The following is a 23,902-nucleotide window of genomic DNA, read 5'->3' as shown; positions in this document are numbered from 1 at the left end:
AAATGAAGAACCACAGACTCTAGCGTCACTTTTTTTTTTTTTTTTTTTGTGGGCCTGGGCACTGTCCCTGGGCTCTTCAGCTCCCAGCCCCACTTCCCGTTTTCTAGGTTAATTGGAGATAAGAGTCTCAGGAACTTTTTTGCCTGGGCTGGCTTTGAACCTTGATCCTCAGATCTCAGCCTCCTGAGTAGCTAGGATTATAGGCGTGAGCCACTGCGTGCCAGCTTGCATCACATTTTTAAAGAAAATCACAGCAGTATTATTTCCAGATGCCTTACACAAAGAAATATGTTACATAGTACTTATGCCTATTTATGTTCTGTACTTTGAACTTTGATAGCTGGGGCCTTGCTGACCCTCCCAGGGAGAAGCCAGTTCCTAAAGATAGTAAAAGCTGGCTCTGGAGCACTGCCTTTCAAATGCACAAATTGCAGACACCATAGTCCTAGCTGCCTCTTCTGGGAAGGAGGCTCTCCTGCTCAAACCAGTATCTCCCTTCCCTATAGTATCAAGGTTAAGTCCCAGGCGTGTAATGGTACCCCCAGAATCTGCTGGTTTGATGCATCCCAAGCCCACTTGGTCCTTTCTTTGGAAACCAAGGTTATTACCCACCTTTTCCTCCATTTCCCCAGCCTAATCTACCCTGGAGATTCCACTGTGTCCCTCCCTCATAACATGGCACATCCTCTCCTTTCTGGACCAAGGAATATAACAGTCTTCTCAAAAGCCACCTTTTTGGTCCTGCTATTCTTTTTTACTTTTATTTTCTTCATGGGTTGTGGGGCTTAAACTCTGGGTCTGGTTGTTGTCCCTGAGTTCTTCAGTTCAAGGCTATGGCCCTACCACTTGAGCCATAGTGCCACTTCCAGTTTTCTAGTAGTTAATTGGAGATAAGAGTTTTACAGAGCTTAGTGCCTAGGCTGGCTTTGAACCATGATCTGCAGATCTCAACCTCCTGAGTAGCTAGGATTACAGATGCCAGCAGTCCTGCTATTCTTAAATAATGAAATCTCTATTCTAACATATCCTAGCACATAGGGGTTGCTTACTCTTTACTGTATGTACCTCCATTTGAGATAGACAAGGGTGCTGTCATCTTTCCCATTCACCATAATGTTCTGTCCATCCATGGAAATTCTCAAGCACTGAATTCCATGTCCCTGGTGAGAATGACTACGGTGGCGAGCAAATGTTTCCTCGATAGTTGTAGAGACAAAGCAGAGAAATTACAAACATGATTTTGCCATATTGTTTTCCTAGCAAGGTGACATGTGTTTTTCTTGCCCATAGGTCGCCTTCTATTTGCAGTTGGCATTTTTTGCTGGTATGGAAGTAATTTCAGCAATGCAGAGCATTTACAATCCTTAGTTCAAAGCAATATTGACTTGTTTCCTTACTTTATGTTGTGCGAAAGGAGAGGAGTTATTATCATGATGTCTGACACAAGGAAGTTAATGTCCTTGCTGAAGGTTGAGATGCCTTGAGTAAGCAAAATTCAGAATCTGCCATCAAGAACCAGGCAGAGGGGCCAGGAGTATGGCCTATTGGTAGAGTGCCTGACTCATACATGGAGCCCTGAGTTTGATTTCTCGATACTACATACACCGAAAAAGCTAGCAGTGGTGCTGTGGCTCAAGTGGTAGAGTGCTAGCCTTGAGAAAGCCCAAGGACAGTGCTCAGGCTCTGAGTTCAAGCTCCAGGAATGGCAAAAAAAAAAAAAAGGAGAATCAGGCAGAGCAACTGAGTGTAATTTGTATCTGTGTGTGTGTGTGTGTGTGTGTGTGTGCGCGCACATACACACGTGTGTACACTGGCATGTGTGTCAGTACTAGAGCTTGAACTCAGAGCCTATAGCTTTTTCACACAAGGCTGGCACTCTACTACTTAAGCCATCCCATCATATTTATACTTCTGGCTCTTTTGGTTGGCTAACTGAAGGTACAAGCCTCTCAAATTAGCCAGCCCAGGCTGGTTTTAAACCTGGATCTGCATATCTCAGCTTCCTGAGTAGCTAGGATCACAGGCAAAAGCCACCAGCAGTGCCTAGAAGAGAGGATAATTAAACCAACAGAGCAAGCCAATGCACCGATGGGGTACATACGGTATTAGTTTAAGCTCTTTGACCAAAAATTACTTCTCCTTACTCTACTTCTCAAACACAAGGCTTTACCTTTTAGAGTAGGCCATACAAAATCAAAAACCTATGAAAGAACACACCGTGAAATCTCTATTCCTGTTCCTATACTCCACTATAGGGTAGCTGAATTTCGAAATCATTCAAGAATAATCTCTAAGCATCACTTTTGCCCAAAGATGCCTTCTTCTGGAGGTCAGAAAAAGGGACTGGGATGTTCTCAAATACCTCTAGACCAGTGGCAATGTGTCATATAGATGCTTGCAATGCTTCCGTTGTGTGGGCAGACAACTGAGTATCACAAATCAAATTCAGGTGTGCCGACGGCCAGCACAAGACAGTCCCCCAAACCTTCCCACCTTTTGGTGAGAGTCAACTGTTCTCACTTGATCAGAAATCAGAGCTCAGAAGAAATCAGAAATGCTACATTGGCTACACTGAGCAAGAGATCATGCTGAGCTGAACTAGAGGCCAGGTTTGAAGGCCACAGCTGGGGGGTGAGGGGGACAGAGGGGAAGGGTGACAGAAGCATGTTTGCAATGCAACTCATTTTCAGAGCAGTTTCCTACATATCCTCCGGGGCACAGAGGTGTTCCCCTAACATGATAGCTGAACATTTCAAGTGCAGTGCCCCTCAATGCATTTCCAAGTCACATAACAAACTAGCTGGTGATGGGGCATGGCTGGAACTCATCCACAGTGCCCTGGCCAGTGCTCTGTATCTGCACATGGCACTGGATGGAGTTTCCTCCTTTAGAGATTCAAACCACAGCACATAAAACACTGGTAAAAAAAAAAAAACCAACAAACTAACATTATTAATACCATCAGTGATAAGGAAATAGTTGAGTCAGTTCACTTGAGAGTTGTGATTTCTTTCCTAAGGGCTTTTGGTACTTTTCTAAAATAAGATTTACCAAAGTAGGAGTATCTCGAACGCAGAGAATTCCACATTTAGCTATGGACAGGAGCCACAATCCATGTAAAGACAGAGAGAGATTTCCCGGTCCATATTGTCTGCTTTGCATTTTTTGGAATGGCTTAAGAACACAAACACCAACATGTTCCTGCCAATAAAAGAAAGAACCACGTTATAACATGGTCCAAATGATGAATAACTTTGGATCTGCAAGTTGTACATAGATTAGAGAATCAGAGAACACTGCCCATTGAGATGAACCAGGATAAAGTAGGTACCGTGTTTATGTCTTTGTTCACAAATAAAAGTTTGTTTCTGCCAGTGTATTAGCATGCCATTGAAGATCTCAGCCAATACTGACAATCTTTATTCTACAAAGTATTTTAATCCATCCTCATGTACAAGTTTAAATAAAGTCATTAATATGCCCCGTTAAGTGTCTTATGCATACTGACTTCTGCACACATCCTTCTTTTGGTCTGGAATGCCTTTCTCTGTTTTATTCCTGCCAGTCCCGCATCTATTTCTTATACCAGTACCTTGCTTAGCTACACACATTATTTTTTCCATCTTTCTTTTCCTTTTTTTCAATGTTGGAATTTGAACTTAGGGCCTCATGCTATAGATAAGTGCTCTATCACTTGAGCCTGCCTGCCTTCCTTCCTTCCTTCCTTCCTTCCTCTCCTCTCCCCTTTTTCTTTTTTTAAAATTTAGTTACATTCACCAGATAGTAGATGCATTACTTCTCACACATTGATACCATTCTCATGCTTTTTCCCCATTTCCCTTCCCCTATCCCCTCCCAATCATCTTGTTTCCCCCCCCTTCCCTTTACTATTTCAAATAATCAAATGTATATACAATATAGCAGGTAACACAGTCAGGTATAATTACAATATGAGATTAACTAAAGGACAACAAAAGAGAAGAGAAATAACATAGTACATTAAGAACAACAATCACACAAGATAAAGCTCTTGTTTCCATATCCTAGAGATCTTTCATTTAGTCTCATCCTATATGACCTTATGTACATGGGTTTTACGCTATTGTAATCCTCTGCCAGAAGAGTCCTAGATGTGTACTAATTATTACATATGAGGGAAACCATTGAGCCTATGTTCCTTTGGGTCTGGCTTACTTCACTTAATATGATTTTTTCCAATTCCTTCCATTTCCTTACAAATGGGGCTATATCATTCTTTCTGATGGCAGGATAGAATTTCATTGTGTATAAGTACCATATCTTCTTGATCTAATCATCTACTGAGGGGCATCTGGATTGGTTCCATATCTTTACTATAGAAAACAGTGCTGCAATAAACACAGTTGTGCTAGTGGCTTTAGTATGTCCTTGTTTCTGAACGTTTGGGTAAATGCCAAGGAGGGGAATTGCTCAGTCATATAGGAACTCTATGATTAGTCTTTTGAGGAATTGCCATACTGCTTTCCATAACACTTCCACCAACAGTATAGTAGCAATCCCTCCTGGCCACATCCCCGCCAGCATCTGTTGTTATTAGATTTCTTGACCATGGCCATTCTAACTGGAGTGAGGTGAAATCTCAAAGTTGTTTTGATTTACATTTCTTTTATGGCCTCCCCCTCTTTCTATGTGCTTGTCCTAGGACTTGAACTCGGGGCCTGGGCACTGTTCCTGAGCTTTTTATTCCCTCAAGACTAGTGCTCTTCCCTGCAGAAAACTAAAGTTGGATCCTTCTTTGTCACCCTGCACTAGAATTAACTCCAAATGGATCAAAGACCTGGAGGTAAAAGTTGACACACTGAAAACTTTACAAGAAGGAATAGGAGATACACTAGGCCTCCTTGGCACAGGTCGAAACTTTCTTAATAAGGACCAAGAATCACAACAAATCAGAGAAAGGCTGGATAAGTGGGACTGCATTAAACTGCAGAGCTTTTGTATGGCAAAGGACATAGCTAGTAAATTAATTAGGAAGCCTACAGAATGGGAGAAGATCTTCACCAACCAAACAACGGACAAAGGCCTCATATCTAAAATATATCAACAGCTCAAAAAATTGAATCACTCCAAAACTAACCTCCAAAGTAACAACCATCCCATTAAAAAATGGGCCAAAGACTTAAAGAGAGTCTTCTCTGAAGAAGAAACAAAAATGGCCTATAGACACATGAAGAAATGCTCCACATCTCTGGTCATAAAAGAAATGCAAATCAAAACAACTCTAAGATTCCACCTCACTCCAGTTAGAATGGCCAGGATCAGGAAAACGAATAACAACAGATGCTGGCGGGGATGTGGCCAGGAGGGATCAATACTACACTGTTGGTGGGAGTGCAAACTCGTTCAACCACTATGGAAAGCAGTGTGGCAGTGCCTCAAAAGGCTAAACATATAACTCCCCTATGACCCAGCAATTCCACTACTTGGCATTTACCCAACCATCCAGAAACAAGGGCATACTAAATCCACAACAATGTTCATTGCAGCACTATTCACCATAGCAAAGATATGGAACCAACCTAGATGTCCCTCAGTTGATGAGTGGATCAACAAGTTGTGGTATTTGTACACAATGGAATTCTATGCTGCTGTCAGAAAAAATGACATCACCCCATTTGTTAGGAAATGGAAAGACTTAGAAAAAATCTTATTAAGTGAAGTAAGCCAGACTCAAAGGAACTTAGGCTCAATGGTTTCCCTCATTTGTCATAATCAGTAGAAACCTTGGGCTGTACTAGCAGAGATCTGCAATAGAGCAAAACCTTGATACATAAGACCATATAGTATGAAGCTAATTGAAAGGACCTCCAGGATATTGAAACAAAAGCCATATAAAGAATGATTGTTGTCCTTAATGTACTATGTTATCTCTCATCTCCTTTGCTGTCCCCTGGTTATCTCATATTGTTACAGTATCTCACTTTGTTATCTGATATATTGAATTTATTTGTATTTGGTTATTTGAAATTTGATAGGGAAGGGGGGAAAACCAAGATGGATGGGGGGTGGGGGGAGGGTAATGGGTACCAAGACATGTGAAAGGGTATCAATGTATGTGAATTAATGCACCTTCTATCTGGAAAATATCATGTAACCCTTTTATTAAATACAATAAAAAAATAAAGCAACATCGGTATTGGGCCATCACCAGGTCCTTTCAAAAAAAAAAGACTAGTGCTCTTCTACTTGAATAACAGCTCCACTTCTGGCTTTTTTTTTTTTAGTTGTTTATTGGAGAAAGGAGTCTCTTGGACTTTTTTGGACTTTCTTACCTGATGCCTTTGACTCTTGATTCTCAACTTAGCCTCCTAAATAACTAAGATTACAGGCATAGGCCACCGGTGATTGCCCTATCTTTGTCTTCTGAGATAGGATCTCTTACTTTTGTCAAAGCCAGGCTTGGGTCAAACTCTTTTTACCTGTGATGCCTCCAGAGTTCCTAGCATTGCAAGTATATGCCACCCTGTCTAGCCTTCCATGTTTATCTAGTCATCAAAGCTCACTTTAAATATCCCCTATCACACTTTTCTTGAATCTTTCCTGCCACAAACCATTTATTTATTCTCTCCATTTCAATGCCAAATGTCAGGTATTCTGAAATAGGTGTTAGACTGAAGAATTTAGAGCAGATCGAGAGATACTGTTGGACACTGATTGGCTAAGAACAGTATGCAGAAGGTCAGTATGGAGGGAGTGTTTGTGTGTGTGTGTGTGTGTGTGTGTGTGTGTGTGTGTGTGTGTGTAAGAGGTGTGACACAATATGGAAGAAGGTTAATGAGAAAGTGATGAAAGCATGTTGAAAACAGTTTAATTATTTTGTGACATTTTGCTTGGGGCTTGAGTACAAAGTTTCACCCAAAATCATCTATAGATATTAATATCTGTGCAATAGAGCTAATGCTAGACTTTTCTTTGGCAAAGAAACAAATGTGATGTCATTTGCATAAGTATCTGACAAATGGGATATATGTGTTACAAATATAAAGTTGTCTATGATGGATTAACAAATAACCCTAGGATATATCTAATTAAAGGGAATTATGTTAATGTAATAAATTAGACTATTCTGTTGAAGCAGATCTAAGCCTACTGAATAGGCAGTATTACAGGCATGAGCCATGGATCACTTTCAAATCTTGATCAGTTAGACAGATGGAAATATAGTTTGGTTTTCACATACTTCTTCAGGAATAATGTAGCTACAGATGTATGGAACATGGCTACAGAAGCCATATATTCGGTTGATTTGAAAGTCAAGGACTGCAGAGGATAGTGAGTGCTCCGTTTCATACAGGAACTTATGAACCAGTTCATCTCGCAGCCTTCCCCTTTCATCAGAAAAGGTTGTATAAACTGTAATATTTGGGAAAGAAAAGAGATTACTTGTATCGGAATTTAACTATATTTTATTTAAAACAACAGAGCAAGAGATATCACAAAATACCACACCAATTTGATGGAGCAGTTTATTCTATTCCCTTTCTTTAAAATTAAAAAAGGCACAGGAAAAACTCCACTTTTCAAATTGCTTAGCAACCACATCGGTTTTCCTTTGTAAAGATGCACATTTTTCCTTTTTACATGCTAAGAAAAATGTTATGACTAGAACAACAAAAATAGAAAATACTATAGCAACAGCTTATTTAGGTCCAGGAAGAATGGTTTGAGTTGCTCCTTTTTCATTATTACCTTGTGGTAATGTCTTAGGCAGAGTAAATATTTCTAGCCGGCTGCTTCCTGTTTCTGGTAGTGGACAGAGCACCATCACTTGCACTGTTTCTGTGCCCAACATAGACACTGTGGATATCTGTATGATTTCTTTACCTGATTCTGAAAACAAATGAAAATCAACCCAGTAAGTTGTCACTGGCTAAATTTAGGAAATTTTTAAATCTAGGAGTGATTATAAACTCCTCTAATGCCTACAGTAGCAGGATCTCAAGCTCCTGGCCAGAAGTTCTGGTCTACATGCGGAGACCCTGACTCAAAACTTAACGTATCAACCAATTTTAAGATCCTTTTCTCATCTCAATTAGGACATCACATAATAGCCAGGCACTAGTGACTCATGTCTGTTCCTAGCTACCTAGAAGGCTGAGATCTGAGGATTGTGGTTCAAACTAGCCCAGAGAGAAAAGTCCCTGAGCTCAGCGTGGTGGCTCACGCCTGTGATCCTAGCTACTCAGGAGGCTGAGATCTGAGGATCAAGGTTCAAAGCCAGCCCAGGCACAAAAGGACCTGAGACTCTTATCTTCAATTAACCTCTAGAAAATGGGAAGTGGGGCTTGGCTCAAGGGTAGGGTGGTAGCCTTGAGTTGAAGAGCTCAAGGACAGCGCCCAGGCCGAGTTCAAGTCCCATGACCCACAGAAAAAGAAAAGTCCATAAGACTCATCTCCAGTTAAACTGCCAAAAGCTCGAAGCAGAGCTGTAGCTCAAATGTTAGAGTCTTAGCTTTGAGCCCCAAATCCCACCGTCAGCACCCAAGCCGAGTTCAAGCCTCAGAACCAGCAAACCCACACACAAATATGTATCATTTGCCTTCACTTAATCTCTAATACTAAATTTGCTTACTAGTATTTAAAAGGACCCTTTAAAAATAAAGTACATAAGGAACAGTTGAGGGGACTGATCAGGGTTATTTTTCCTGATTTGATGTCTGGACTAGCATTTCCAAACAGCTTGGTTTGGCCCAAGTTCTTTCCCAATTAGGGTGCTAGCTAAAACCTACCATATATGATGGGAATCTGCACCATTCTCATAACCTAATGCTGCTTTCATGGCCCACTGACCGCCCCCCCCAACTCCCCTGGGAAACCTCACCCCCTGGCCATTTCTAAAAGTGCACATTGCCCCGGGCGAGACTGACTGTGGTCACTGCCTGATTTCACAACCTAAGAACTCCTTCCTCCCTCATTTAACTGTACTTAGACCCGACCCCTCCTTCTGCGTTCCTGGTATCTCAAACTCTGCTCAATGGTACTTGCTGCCCCTCTCCAGAGATGATTAAAATCTGGTCTGGTCTGTTCAGGTCTCTCTCTCCCCTTTCTCTTCTTTTGTCCACTTGCTCTTTCCTAATAACATCTACCCCATTTCATCAATACCCGCTGTGCTCTAGCACCTCACACACACCACTGCAGCCAGTTCCCCCACTGTTCCCTTTTCTTTTTATGTTTTTGGTGGAATACTATGGCTTGAACTTAGGAGCTTTCATGCTCCTAGCTGAGGACCTACTTGTACCACAAGCTCCACTCTGATATTTTGTTGGTTAACTGGAATCGCATAGACTTTTCCTACTGACCTGGCAATAAATGGAAATCCTCCAGGACTTAGCCTCCTGAGGAGCTAGGATTTCAGGTGTGTGCCAATGGCATGGGGCTTGCTTGCCAGTTCCCCCATGGTGACACTGGATGGTAAAGTTAGACATCAATATTCTTTGTATCATGATTTAGGGACTGGCAGATTGATGGAAGTACACACGATTAGCAGTGTGCTCCTTTTGAAATCCAGCTAGTCTGACTTTGGCTAGGTGTGCCAGGCTAGGAGCCCACTACAGGTTCAGTTCCTACTGGTTCATACTTACCTGACATCCTTTATTTCTTTTCTTTTCTTTTCTTTTCCAGTCGTGGGGCTTGAACTCTGACCCTGGGCACTGTCCCCAAGTTCTTCAGCTCAAAGCTAGTGCTCTACCACTTGAGTCACAGCACCACTTCCCTTAGCTGACATCCTAGACAGTCCTATTTTCCTATTCAGCCTTCCCCAGATATTCAGTTGATCACATTCGTCCTCCTTAATACATGAAGCTACCTACTAGCTTTATTTTCTCCCCTCCCCTCCCTCTCTGAGCTCTCTCGAGGAACACCTGCTGATTGGCAAATACAGGAGGACATCTGCCAGTCCTCACCCCACTCATACTTTCGCCACAGTCTCTACTCACCTAGCCTTGTTTCTTTGAGCTCTTTCAGGAGGTGCTACCAGCCCTCTCTCAGCTGCCTCGTTACTTAGGCCTGTCCTAGGTTTTCTTGTCTCATATTCCTCTGCCCAAGCTTCCGTATAAAATATGAATCAATTTTCTATTCCTGGTGTCTCCCATCCTAACCCCTCACTAACCAACCAGGTAGGTTAAAAAGTGGCAGGCTCTGTATTTACTTTGAGGTCTGGCACTGTGTCCACTCCACTAGATTCATTACTTTACATGTTTAGGTTACCTGTTTGACCCTAGTAGCATTTAAATGTACTTCTTCTCTGTCTTCTTGGGCCATCTCATTGCCTTCCATGTCGTGTTTTCAAGATCAGAATTCTATCTTTGACTAGCTTGAATATCCAATCTCCCCTGCAGGCTCATGTGTTGCTGCATACTTGGCCTTCAGCTGATGGTGCTATTTTGAGAGATACTGGAAAGTTTAGGCCTAGCCACTGAAGGTCACTGAAGGGTTCTCAGGGCCAGTACCTGTTTCCCTCCCTTTTCTCTACTTCCTGTTCACCACAGGATGAAGAAGGCCGTCCACCTTAAGCTCTAGCCATCTTAATGTTCTAGTCAAGCATACAGGGGAAAACAGCCGTGGATGGGCTCCTTATAACTGTGAGCCAAAATAACTCTAGGCCAGGCATGGAAGTTCACACTCAGAACCCAGCTTCGGAGGAGGTGGGGATCGGGAGTACTCTGGCTTGAGGGGAGCTCAGGCAAAAGGTTTGCAAGATCTTCGTTTCAACCAATAAAAGCTGGGTATGGTAGTTCATTCCTGTGATCTAGCTAGAATGACATGCACATGCCCTCACACCCGATATAGTTTGTTATGGTTGTTGTTTTGGCTTCAACTCAAGGCTATCGCTCTATCACTTGGGCCACAGTGCCACTTCCAGACCTGATGTATTTTGAGATGGTTTCTCTCAGATTTTTTTTGCCTCGACTATCCTGGAAATGTGATCTTCCAGATCTCAGCCTCCCAAGCGGCTGACAGCTATGAACAGTAATAAAATATTGATTATAGTATGTTAGATAAACATTTGGTGACATACCTGTAAATCCAAGAATCTTAAATAAACTTGAGGGCTTGGCATTAATAATAAAGAGTTTTCCTTCTGCTGTTCCAGCAAATAGAAACAGTCCCAGCTGATCAAAACTAGAAAAGAAGAAATTTCATGATCGTTAGATCCTGCTCATTTCCCTAGCTATACAGCAAGCAAGTTTATTGGATGCACTGCCATGGAGCACATTAAACCAAAACTAAATAGAAATTCAAACATTTTTGGCAGTACTAAGCTTTTAAACTCAGGACTTCTCCCTTGCTAGGCAGACACCCGACCAAAGCGCCTCCAGACCTTTCCATACTGGTTACTTTGCTTTTTGCCAGGCCCAGTACCTGAACTATAATCCTCCTATTTTATGTTTTCAGCTGTAACTTGGATTACTTGTGTGCATCACCATAAACAGCTTTTTCTCTTGAGAGAAAGTCTTACGAAGTTTTTTTGTTGCGGGGCGGGGGGGGGGGATGGCTGGGATGGCCTCAAACTACCATCTTCCCAATCCTGGCCTTCTGAGTAGCTGGGATTTATAGGTATAAGCCACCATCCCTACTTCAAACCATTCTTTTGGTTTGTGATTTTTAATGTTCTCTGACTTTGTGAATTTCAAATGATGACATGTAGGAAGAATCATTGCACTCAAAGCCAATACTAGTCTAATCACAGTGTTAAGTACACAACCAGGGTGACTTGGGAAAGTTGGGCAACTTTCTTTATACATGAGTGAAATACTGAGTAGAGCTGCCTCAATGTTTTAAGTGGAAATAAGAATGAATAATGGATGCAATGTTTCAGCATGCCTTGACTGGTACTAGGCAGGAGAAGAAAGAATTTAGTGCTTTGAGGCCCAGAACATTGTGTGTAATTTTTCTCCCTCTGAGAACAATGGCAATGGTGGCCCACACATGCTTTGAAGATGGAGGTTTGAAACCAGCCTGGCAGACAAAGCCAACAGACTCATCTCCAATTAACCAGAAAAAAAGTTGCAAGTAGATTCAAGGCTCAAGAGGTACCAGGCCTGCGTGAAAAAAAAAACAGGCAAAAAGTTGAGGCCCTGCAATTCAAGCCCTAGTACTAGTATGTGCATGTGTGCATGCACACACATGTGCACACATACACACACATGTGCGCACATGTACACACACATACAGTGTCAGCAAGTTATTTATACTCTTTGCGCCTCACTCTCATCTGCCAAATGAGAACAGAGTCTTTGCTTCATGGAGCTAACAACAAAATTGTCTGAGTTCCTCTCAGTGCCAAAAGATTACTGAAAAATTTGCCTAAGTGAAAGGAAGTGTATGTGTTGATTCTTGAGTGAGGATAAAATGTCTTTGGAAAGACACACAAGAAATTGGTAATAGTCTTACTCTATGGAGAGAACTGGATGCATATGGATTACCCACTACACAACCCTTTGGATGTTCTGAGTGCTGGATGGCATGGCTATGTTAATATTCAAAATAAGTGAAATATATAAAGCATTAAAGCAATTAATAGCTTCATAAGAACCCTCCACAGACAGACCTGACCAAAGAGCTTCCAGAAGCAGGAGGTACTTACACGAGGTGGTGCACAGGTGACTCTGAGAGGAAGGACTTGTGGACCAATTCTGGGTAGTCTTCGTCCTGGATGTCCAGAAAGTATATACAGCCATCCATAGTCCCCACGGCAGCAGAGAGGGAGGAGGGAGAGCAAGCCAGAGTTGTTGTCTGTTAAAGATGAAAGCCCAGACAATGAAAGCTGCTCCTACATACAAGGAGCCTCGTAGGCTGGGGAGGCAGCCAAGTAGCAGAGCACGAACTTAGCATTTATGAGGCCCTGCAGGAAAAAAAATGCCTTCAAGGTTTGGAAAAGCCAGAAGAATGAGAGTCTGGCAACTATGTTGTGGTAAACTCAATATTCTTGACAAAAGAAATGCATAGGAAGTCACGGCAATCTGTATTGCTGCTGCTGCTGCTGCTGCTGCTGCTTCTTCTTCTTCTTCTTCTTCTTCTTTCTTCCTTTCCTTCTCCTTCTTCTCCTTCTCCTTCTTCTTCTTTTCCTTCTTCTTCTTCTTTGTGCTGTTGGGGTTTGAACCCAGGGTCTACCAGTTGCAGGTACTCTACCACTTGAGCCATATCTCCAAACCTGTATATGTTAATCTCCTATCTTAAAATTGATAGATTATCAGTAGACTCATTTATCCCTAAATGACAATGAAATGGCTACAGCAATCTAAATCATCACAAAACATGGCCCACTGAACCCCACTCACCTGGGGCCAGTTCTCAGGGAAACCTCACCTCTGGCCATTTCTAAAACATTTATAAATGTTTATAGAATATTATTGCCTTTTAAATCAGCATTCATCTTCTAAGGTGTTTGTGCTACTGAAGAAGATGAAAAAAAAAAAGAAAGCTGACCACATATGTAGTTTATAAAGAAATTCACAACAGAGCCACTTGTGCTGAACACCTGCAATCAATCACAGCTCTTGGGAAACTGCTGCATGACTGAAGACCAGCCTGGGCTATATAGTGGGAATCTGTAAAGGAGTGGGAGGGAAGGAAGAGGGTACAGAGAGGAGGAGGGAAGGGACGAGAGAAGCAGGGAGGAAGAGTGGGAAGGAAAGAAGGGAGGAAAAAGGAACAAAAGAATCCAGGCAAGCAGATTCTTGTCTATCTAATAATTATATAAACTACTTCTAAGAAAAAAAATTCACTTGTATAATACTTAAGGAGTCAGGTTCATTCTTCAATAGTTATGAGCTGTAGATTGTTTTGAGGAAAATCAGGGAATGCTGAAAAACTGGAAACAACTTTAGAGATCACTTTTTGCAGAACAGAAAACAGAGACTCAAAAGGTTTGGTGATCTGCCCACCCTAGAGACATTGCTCCATAGCTCAGGCTAAACCACATGTCTACCAGGCCTGTGTGCAACTCAGTGATGGTGGCTAAAGCTTCAAATGGGGACTTGTGTCCCTCTTTGGCCAAGAAAAACAAGATAGTACCAAAAGTCCCTGGGGGTGTTGTTAAGCATGCATATGTTGTTTATCTGTAAGAGGAAATGTGATCAGATGAGCACAGATGTTCTCTTCCAGTTCTAGAGATTCAGATAGAAACGAACACATAAAAACATTTGTCATACACATTAGGTTTCTCATATTTCATGGTACACTTCTGGTTTTCTGATGGTCAATTGGAGATAGTCTCACAGACTTTTGTACCCAGGCTGGCTTTGAAGTACAATTCTCATATCTCAGCCTCTTGAGTATCTAGGATTACAGGCGTGAGCAACCAGCGCCTGGCTCACTTCTGGTTTTCTGATGGTTAATTGGTTTTAAGAGTCTCACAACATTCCTGCTTAGACTTGACCATAATCCCTACATCTCAGCCTCCTGAGAAGTTAGGGTAACAGGTGTGAGCTACCAGTGCCTAGCTGTGTAGCTTAGGCTGGCTTCAAGCTCACAATCCTCCTTTCTCGGCCTCTTATGTGCTGGGATCATAGGTACACCATGCCTGTCTAGGCAAGAACTTTCATCTTTACTTTCAGTGAAAAATTTCATTTATCCTATTGAATTATGTTATAATTTTATAATTAATGTGTTACTTTTATAAAGAGGAAGGACCATAACTTCCTCTCCTCCTGAGCTCATCTAAAACTATGTTCTATTATCTTACAATATAAAAACTCAGGATTATCATTGTTTCTTGGTTCTTTAATTTTGCTATACTATTAGAATGCAAGAGGTACCATAGACATGGTAAAAGTAATGGCATAAGTTGGGCACGGTGTAATCCTATGTACTCAGGAGGCTGAGATCTGAGGATTTCGGTTCTAAGCCAGCCTGAGTATGAAAGTCTGTGAGACTTATTAACCACCAGAAAACTGGAAGTGGAGCTGTGGGTCAAGGGGTAAGGTGGCAGTCTTGAGCTGAAGAGCTCAGGGACAATGCCCAGGCCCAGAGTTAAAGTACCACGACTGAAAAAAAAATGGCACAGACTACTGAAAATGTAAAAAATATAGAGTCAGATTGGATTAGAATTGTGTGTGTGTGTGTGTGTGTGTGTGTGTGTGTGTGTGTGCGCGTACTTGAACTCAGGGACTGGGAACTGTCTCTGACATTTTGCTCTGAAGGCTAGTACTCCATCACTTGAGTTACAGCTCTACCTCTGGCTTTTTTGGTGTTTAATTGGAGATTATTACTCACAGATTTTCTTGCCCAGGCTGGCTTTGAACTGTGCTTTTTAGATCTCATCCTCCTGAGTAGCTAGGATTATAGACATGAGCCACTGGCACCCAGCTTCTGCCTGGCTCAATTTAATATATATATGTATATGTATATACATGTACACATATATATATTATTTACAAGTAGTTGTATAATGGAGTTGCCATTCAATAATGCAGTTTATGAAAATAATATATTCTCAATCAATGTTTTTTAATAATCATTTATCTAGTACACTTACTGTGGTTTTCAGATAAATCTTGCTTAAACAAGTACAATCCTCTATGGACCAAATACAAACTTCTCCAGAATGTGTGACTGTCTACAAAAGAAAGAAAAAAAAAACTGAATGGAAACCAAAACTCTCACGTGTAAACATGTTCTAAGTCATAGTCAGAGGAATAGAAAAAAATGTTCACTTCAGTTTATGTAGATTATAAATAATTATTTAATTATTTTTGTAATGTCAACATCAATATTCTTTTTCTAAATATATGCTAACCATTGTCCTGTATATGATTTAAGTAACATATAACTAGGATTAGAAAATGAAATACATATTTTTGTCACTGGACACTGGTGGCTCTTGCCTATAATCCTAGCTACTCAAAGGTTGAGATCTAAGGATCATGGTTTGGAGCCAGCACAGACAGGAAAGTGAGACTCTTATCTCCAATTAATCATCAGAAAACCAGAAATGGAGCTGAGGCTCAAAGTGGTCAATTCTATCCTTGAGCAAATTAGCTCAGGGACAGCACTCATGCCCTGAATTCAAGCCCCATGACTGACAACAACAACAACAACAAAGATGAAAGATGTTTGCACAAAAATATTTAAAAGTTACAAGGAAATCCTAGGTTACAAGGAAAGCCTAGAGACAGGAAATTATGCATAGTTCTTTTTCAAAATTACATTTATTTTTAAAGCAGTTTGAAGACTAGGAAAATTGAACAGATAGTACAAGAATTCCCCTTTCCTTCCCCTTTTATAATTTTGCATTTTACATTTGGGTCTATGATCCTGTGAATACTGTTTTATGATAGAGCTTCTAGATTTTTTTTGTAACTCATAGGGCTTGAATTCTAGGCCCAGGCACTGTCCCTGAGTTCTTCAGCTCAAGGCTACCCTACCCCTTGAATCACAGTGCCACTTCCAGTTTTCTAGTGATTAACTGGAGACGAGTCTCACGGTCTTTAGTGCCCAGGCTGGCTTTGAACCTCGATCCTCAGATTTGAACCTCCTGAGTAGCTAGGATTACAGGTGTGAGCCACCACACCCAGCACTTCTACACTTTTTTTTTGTATATCATGTCATGTTCAACTAGTTTTAGTCCCATTTGTTGAAAATACATAGTGAAAATAGTATCATGTCTGCATTTCCTTTTATCTCTTTTCAAATATTAGCTTACTATATATGCGCAGTGCATTTCTGGGCTTCGTTCTGTTCCATTCATCTTTTTGCAGTTTAGTCTTTTAGCAGTACCACACTATCTTTATTATTCTAGTTTTTATAGTAAGTCTTCAAACCAGATTTGTGTCAATCCTCTGACTGTGAACTTTAGCATTGTACTGATTATTTAGAATCTTTTGCATATCTCTATATTTTTTTAGAAGTGGTGAATCAATTTTCACCAAATAGCTTACTGACATTTTGGTTCGAATGATATTGCATCTCTAGATGAGGATAAGAAGAGCTGACACAATGATAAAATTGAATATTCCAGCAATGTTTGAGTAATCTCTCTCCATTGAATTCAATCTTTGCATTTCCTCATCAGGGTTTTGTACTTTACTCATACAGAGTGTACACATCTGTTGTTAGACTTATACTGAGTTCATTTTATTGGTGCTGAGGTAAATAATATTGTGGTTTTAATTTCAAATTCCAACTGGTCACTATAGATACACAAGAACACAATCGCCTTTTCTGTATGTTAAACTTTCATCAAGCAACTTTGCTGCAATTGTATTGTTCAGTGGAGGCCACTCATCTGAGAACAAAGATACTTTTGCTTCTTCCTTTGCAGTTTGTACACCTGTTACTCCTGTCTTACTGCATTAGCTCACACATGCAGCATGACGCTGAATGTATGATGTTAACTATGATCTCACCGATGTGTAGATATTCCTTCAAGCCTTGAACTCAGGGCTTTACACTCTTGCTTGTTTTTTGTTTTTGGTTTGTTTTGTTTGCTCATGGCTGCTACTATACTACTTGAGCCAAATGGCTGTATATAGGTGGGCGGTCTCAGACACAAGACTCAGAGCTTGGTTGGTGAATATAAAGTGGATGGATTCTAAGATCTCATTGCTTTGCTATTTTTAGGAGGCAAAACTATGAGGTCACAATATGATGACATCATTCTAACAGAAGAATAGATTTAACCATGGAAATGCTTGCCATTCCTGCTGTTAATCTCAAACATACACTCTGACTCTCATTTGCATTCTCTGCAAATGAATCCAAAGTTATGTAATTACATGTGAACAGGAATTTAAATCTTGAAACATTTTACATTCAATTTCATTGTTTGCAATAAAATATTTCTTACCATGAAGAATTTGTTTCCAGGAGTGACAAAGTCAACTGCCTGAAAATTCCCATCACAAGCATCTAGGATTTTTTGTAATGGTGTCACCTGACCAAAAGTGTAGGTAAAAATAGATCCCTAAAGCATAGACAGAGGGAAAAGAAACACATTACAATTATTGCATTGAGTTCAACAAATATTATACACTTACTAAAAGGCAATGTGTAGAAACAGGTGATGGGAAATCATAGGAATCAAGAAGCCTTGACCTTGAAGAACTTAAAATCTAGGGCATGAACCCTGTCCTTGGACTTTCTCAAGGCTAGAGCTCTTCCATTTGAGCCTCAGCACCACTTCTGGCTTTTTTCTATGTATGCGGTACCGAGGAATTGAACCCGGGTCTTTGTGCATGCTAGGCAAGCACTCTACCACTAGGCCAAACTCCCGGCCCCCCAAAAAAATAGTTTTTAAGGCAAAAAATGAATGCAAAAGATGAAAACTGTTATTTTGAAATAAATGATTAAATTCATCAGGAATGAATCAGCAATAAAGAATTTGAGTATCAAGAGGAAGAGGAGCGGGGCCGGGAGTTTGGCCTACTGGTTAAAGTGCTTGCCTAGCATGCACGAAGACTCGGGTTCGATTCCTTGGTACCACATATATAGAAAAAGCCTGAAGTGGTGCTGAGGCTCAAGTGGTAGAGCTCTAGCCTTGAGAAAATCCAAGGACAGTGCTTAGGCCCTGAGCTCAAGCCCAGGACTGGCAAAAAAAAAAAGAGGAAGAGGAGGAGGAGGGAGAAGAAGAGGGGAAGGAAAAGAAGAAGAAGAAGAAGATGAGGAGGAGGAGGGGGAGGAAAGAAGAAAGAAGAAAAATTTTGCCAATTCTGGGACTTAAACTCTGTCCCTGAGCTTCTTTTGCTTCTAGTGCTCTACCACTTGAGCCACAGCACCACTTCTGGTCTTTTCTGAAAATCAGAGTCTCACATACTTTCTTGTCCTGGCTGGCTTCAAATCATGATCCTTATATCTCAGTTTCCTGAGAAGCTAGGATTACAGGCATCTCCATCTCCTCCTCCTTCTCTGCTTCCTGTTTCATCTCCTCTTCCTCCTCTGTCTCATCTCCTCCTCTTCCTCTCTTCTTCCTCCTCTTCCTCCTCTTTTTCCTCCTCCTCCCCCTCCTCTTCCTTTCTCCTCCTCCAGTGGGAGGTAATCTCCCACTTGAGCCACTACACATCCAGCCTTTTATTTCCTCTGATCACTTTTGAGATAGGATCTTGTTTTTTCCCTGAGACAATTCGGATTACAGTTATGCTATTTATGCTTCCTGCTACACCTGGGGTGACAAGTGCTCAGGATCATATCCAGCTTTCTTTGTTAAGATGGGGAAGGAAGCACAAGCAAAAAAAAAATCCCCCAAAACAAAAAAAAAAGATGGGGAAGGGGGAGGGTCTCATAAATTTTTTCTCAGGCTGGCTACATAGGCTATGGAAATCTCACAAACTTTATTTTTTTTTCACCTGAACTAACCAGGACTGCAATCCTCTCACCATTCTGCCTAGTAGAGATTACAGGCGAGAGCTTGTTGTGCAATGCTGATAAACATTGTTTATCAAGGAAAAAAGAAAAATAATGGAAAGAAAGTGTCCTCTAACCTACCTTTTCTGTTTGAATTATCAATGTCTTATAATTGGGAGAAAACACCAAATGTCTCACAGGTTCCTTCATGTCAAGAAATTTTGTTGTACTGTACTTTGAATCTTTAACAATAAAAGAATATAGCACGCCATCCTACAGACCAAATACAATGAGAGATAAGTGTAGAAAGCCAGTCTTGGTCAGCACATCCTCATTAGACAAGCAGAGGCTCATGGGTTATCATTATATGGGATTACCATTTGTGTTGTCATTATTAGAACATATTTTCCCTCCATCTTTAAGCAACTGAGAACTATATTACTTTGTCAGAGCTACAGTGTTATACATTTGTGACTCATGTTTCAATGACCTAATATTTTGCTGGTCATTCCTTTCTTTGAATATGGGAACCCTTGAGCCCTGGAAGGACTGTGACTGGCTGCAGGAGGTATGATGGGTGCACTTTGAGAATGAATGATGCTGGTGGAAAATCCTGGCTGTGTGACTGCAGAAGGTTTCATCTTCTGCAGTAATCCTGTTAAAAGACAGGAATGAATGCCTATATATGTACCCCCTTTCCTGCTTCCTGATATCCTGGATCTGTTAGCCAAAGTATTTATCTTACCACTTCCTAATATCCTGTGATCTGCCTCTTGGAATAAGCCCTTCTGATCTGTTCTTTTAAGCTAGCCCTGGTACAATCTGACCATATAAAAGCAGAGGGTGGGGGAGACTTCTTCAGTTTAATCATGTCTGTTGTGAAATTCATTCCTAGTACCCATGGTATTATTTAGACTATGAAATAGCATTGCATGGGCATGTCTTCATCTGCAGCTCCTGTATCTACTGGATGGAACTGGTATTTGAATATCTTTTTTTTTTTTGCCAGTCCTGGGCTTGAGCTCAGGGCCTGAGCACTGTCCTTGGACTTTCTCAAGGCTAGAGCTCTACCACTTGAGCCTCAACACCACCTCCGGCTTTTTTCTACGTATGTGGTACCGAGGAATTGAACCCGGGTCTTCATGCATGCTAGGCAAGCACTTTAACCACTAGGCCAAACTCCCGGTCCCAGGTATTTGAATATCCTTAATATCTACTTTCTTGCCACATTATTTACCGTTCAGGAAGTAGGACAAATGAGGCAGTATGTGTGTGTGTGTGTCTTCTGTATGAAACTATCCTTAATTCACAGATCCCTGAGTATATCCATTAATCATTAATATGTGCATTTCTTTCTTTCTTCTTTCTTTGTTTTGTCAGCTGTGGGGCAAGAACTCAGGACCAGGGTGCTATCCCTGAGTTCTTTTGCTCAAGGCTATTGCACTACCACTTTGTGCCAAAACTCCACTTCTTCTGGTGGTTAATTAGAAGTAAGTAGAGGCTAAATGTAAAAAAAAAAGAGAAGGTGGTTGTCCACTGCCAAGTTAGGAGAGAGAAATACAAGCTGAATGTAGGCATATGGACTCAAAACTACTTCTGGTTGTCTTTCACCCTGATGCTAGTCATGGACTAGAGACAGCTATACTTTTCCTGAGACTTTTGTGCAAGTCAGTTACAAACCTTAGCAATACTTAGGTTGATTTCAGCAATGGGAAAACACCATTTTCTACCTCTTAGGGCTCTGTGTTCTTCTACATGAGAGAATAGACCATGAAAGGTGACATCATTGGACTCAAACCTAGCTCTTCAACTTACTTGCTGGTGATTTCTGTGACTACCAATGAAGGGATAAGAAGAGGACAAATTTCTACTGATAAAATTGTTGTGAGAACCAATAAAATAACATAGTTAACCAAGGGGATAAGTAACCACCACATCAATGGGGGCCATTAATTCTATTCTATTTCTAATTCTATTGGCAATAGCAACAATATGATACGTATAAGCTAGTCATGCATAGAAGCCTAAACTGAAGTATAGTTTCTAAATTTATACCTGTCAATTCACTGTTATAAAAATGGAAACCAAGCTGCCCACCGGTAGATCATGCTTGTAATCCTAGCTACTCAGAAGGCTGAGATTGGAGGATACTAGGTTGAAGCCAGCCAGGACAGGAAAGTCCGTGAGATACATTATCTCCAATAAAATACTCAGAAAAAGTCAGAAGTGGCACTATGGCACAAGTGATAGAGTGTAATCCTTGAGCACAAAGAGGCTTAGGAACATCACCCAGGCTCAGAGTTCAAGCCCCAGGACTGATTTTTTAAAATGTCATTTCCTAATGATTATAGGGAGTAAGCATTTCCTACAGATAGGGGAAGAATGACTGATTTTAAAACTATTTTTACAATAGTTTACTATTGTTACTATTTTTTATAATATAAACATGTGGTATAGTCCATTACCTGTCTTTTCTACTTTTACACATAACTGGAAATTTTTCATAATACATCTTATAAAAGCATCCAATGAGAAAAAAAGTTTAAAAATCTGGCAGCATTTGACATCCCAGAGTACTGGGATGGTAAATGGCAATAAATGGAAATTGTATTTTTTCATGAAAGCAATTCATTATGAAAATAAAATACATTACAATTCCAGAAGTAAGAATGCCATCCTTCTGATATACCAAGGTGATCGGATTGATAAGATTTGTTCCATCTTTTTTTGGAAAAGAAAGACAAAAAAAGTAGAAATCACATGATTAGAACAATGTAACAATGAACAATCAAAGCTACTTAGTAACATTAGTTATATAAATAAAACAAGTTGTTTTGAATTTTAGTACTATCAGATCTATGCAACTAGCATTAAGAATTATATACTGCATATATTTTACTTCTCAGGAAATTATCCTAGCCAGCCTACTGTCACTGCTTTCTAGATTTATTGTTAAATAGTGGCTAAGTTAATCGGCCAATTCACAATTCCAATGGGAGTTCCATATACATTCCATAGTTTTTGATATCTGCCCATGATCAGATGGCCTTGGCTGGACATGAGAGGTCAGCTATGGCAAGATGACCCTGTGTTCTTTTGAAACAATGATCTAGACAAACTGGTTCACTTCTTGTTCCTCGTCCTTGTGACCCTAGCCACACTCTGACCATACCCTGAGATCAGAGATGGACAGTGGATCTGAAAGAGAGTAATAGATCAGGTTCTCCTTGAAGTCCAAATGGCAGCAAATAGGTCATTTTCAAGATGGCAGCTGGAAGTCAAGAAGATGGTGGTGAAGAAGAAAGGGGTTGAAGAAGTAGGAGACAGGAAAAGGTATGACTAGTTGATCAAGTAGAGTGGGAATATTATAGGAAAGGATACTGGTAAATAGCTAAGAGCTTGAACTCTGAAGCCTTATTGTTTGGATGCAAATGTCAGTTCCACGGTTGATAGGAATCTTAAGCATATTTCTCAACCTCATCTGTATCACAGAGGGAGAGGTGTATCTTCTTATGATGCTGTTGTGATACATGAAATGTATATAAGTGGTAGGAGAACACAAAGAATATAGGATCAACAATAACTAATATACACTAGCAAGCAGTAAGGAGCACCCACAGGACTTGGTAAATTTTAGAGGATAAAAGGAAGGAAGATATCAAGAGTTCTTCAAGAAAGGGAAAGCAGGGCTGGGAGTTTGACCTAGTGATAGAGTGTTTGCCTAGCATGCACGTAGGCCAGGGTTTGATGCCTCAGTATCATATACATAGTAAAAGGTGGAAGTGGTGCTGTGGCTCAAGTGGTAGAGCTCTAGCCTTGAGAAAGCCCAAGGCCAGTGCTCAGGCCCTGAGCGCAAAGCCCAGGACTGGTAAAAAAAAAAAAAAAAAGAAGAAAAAAAGAATAAAAAGAAAGAGAAAGCAAATGGGGCACAAGACATCCATCTTCACATGGTGGCAAAACTATATTCATGAGAGATGTCACAGAGCTCTCACCCAATAGCGTCTCTTCCCTCTTCTGCAGCACGGTCACCTTTAAGGTCTCTGCGTTAATCATTAGAAGATGACCTTCCTCACAACCCACATACAAGTCGCTTGTTGGAGTCCAGCAATGCATGGTAGGGTGAAGCAAAGGATAAACATCATCTTTTGGCTTTGGGGAGAGAATAACAATCTTATGTTAAGACAGCAAACACAGAGAAGTCAGAGAAACACCCACCCAAAACAATGCCAAAAATAAACCAATGCATGGTAAAAAAAAAAAAAAAAAAAAAAAAAACAGAACAAAATTTCATTCGTGCCGACAACTAAGTGAACTGCTTCCTCAGACTATTTTTCTCTCTGTTCTAATTCATTCAGGAAAAAAGGTGGCACCCCTGCTAACTCATTCAGAACTCTCTACAGTCAGATTCTCTTGACAGTTTGGAGTAGCAAGTTCTGAAGTATTTCTTTGTGGACTTTTTCAGTATCTTAAGCCTAAGAAAGTCATAGTGTGGCTATGAGCTGCTTTTGTAGAACAGCTCCTGAGAGTTCCTCTCTCCTGAATTTGCAGAGGATCACTGGATGGGAGGTGGGCTTGGAGCCTC

General features: G+C 40.7%; 1 protein-coding gene across 3 annotated transcripts in view; it reads right to left on the bottom strand.

The window, feature by feature from the left end:
• Cfap43 (cilia and flagella associated protein 43) overlaps nucleotides 1-23,902 on the bottom strand; it is a 72,367-nt gene that overhangs the window by 34,605 nt on the left and 13,860 nt on the right. For 2 of the 3 annotated variants that reach the window (XM_090345942.1, XM_090345944.1), the window contains exons 6-16: nucleotides 23,313-23,469; nucleotides 21,974-22,041; nucleotides 19,462-19,593; nucleotides 17,828-17,944; nucleotides 15,518-15,598; nucleotides 12,626-12,774; nucleotides 11,057-11,160; nucleotides 7,729-7,869; nucleotides 7,220-7,392; nucleotides 3,052-3,201; nucleotides 1,066-1,196 (exon numbers count right to left, since the gene is read on the bottom strand). In XM_090345942.1, coding sequence (XP_090202068.1) covers nucleotides 1,066-1,196; nucleotides 3,052-3,201; nucleotides 7,220-7,392; nucleotides 7,729-7,869; nucleotides 11,057-11,160; nucleotides 12,626-12,774; nucleotides 15,518-15,598; nucleotides 17,828-17,944; nucleotides 19,462-19,593; nucleotides 21,974-22,041; nucleotides 23,313-23,469 — 1,403 coding nt within the window. The remainder of the gene's footprint in view (nucleotides 1-1,065; nucleotides 1,197-3,051; nucleotides 3,202-7,219; nucleotides 7,393-7,728; nucleotides 7,870-11,056; nucleotides 11,161-12,625; nucleotides 12,775-15,517; nucleotides 15,599-17,827; nucleotides 17,945-19,461; nucleotides 19,594-21,973; nucleotides 22,042-23,312; nucleotides 23,470-23,902) is intronic. The other variant, XM_090345943.1, reaches the window with a different exon arrangement.

Source organism: Megascapheus bottae, chromosome 15, assembly GCF_031878675.1.
Source record: "Megascapheus bottae isolate mThoBot1 chromosome 15, mThoBot2.hap1, whole genome shotgun sequence".
Classification (NCBI taxonomy): Eukaryota; Metazoa; Chordata; class Mammalia; order Rodentia; family Geomyidae; genus Megascapheus; species Megascapheus bottae.
This window is presented reverse-complemented; position numbering and strand designations above follow the sequence as displayed.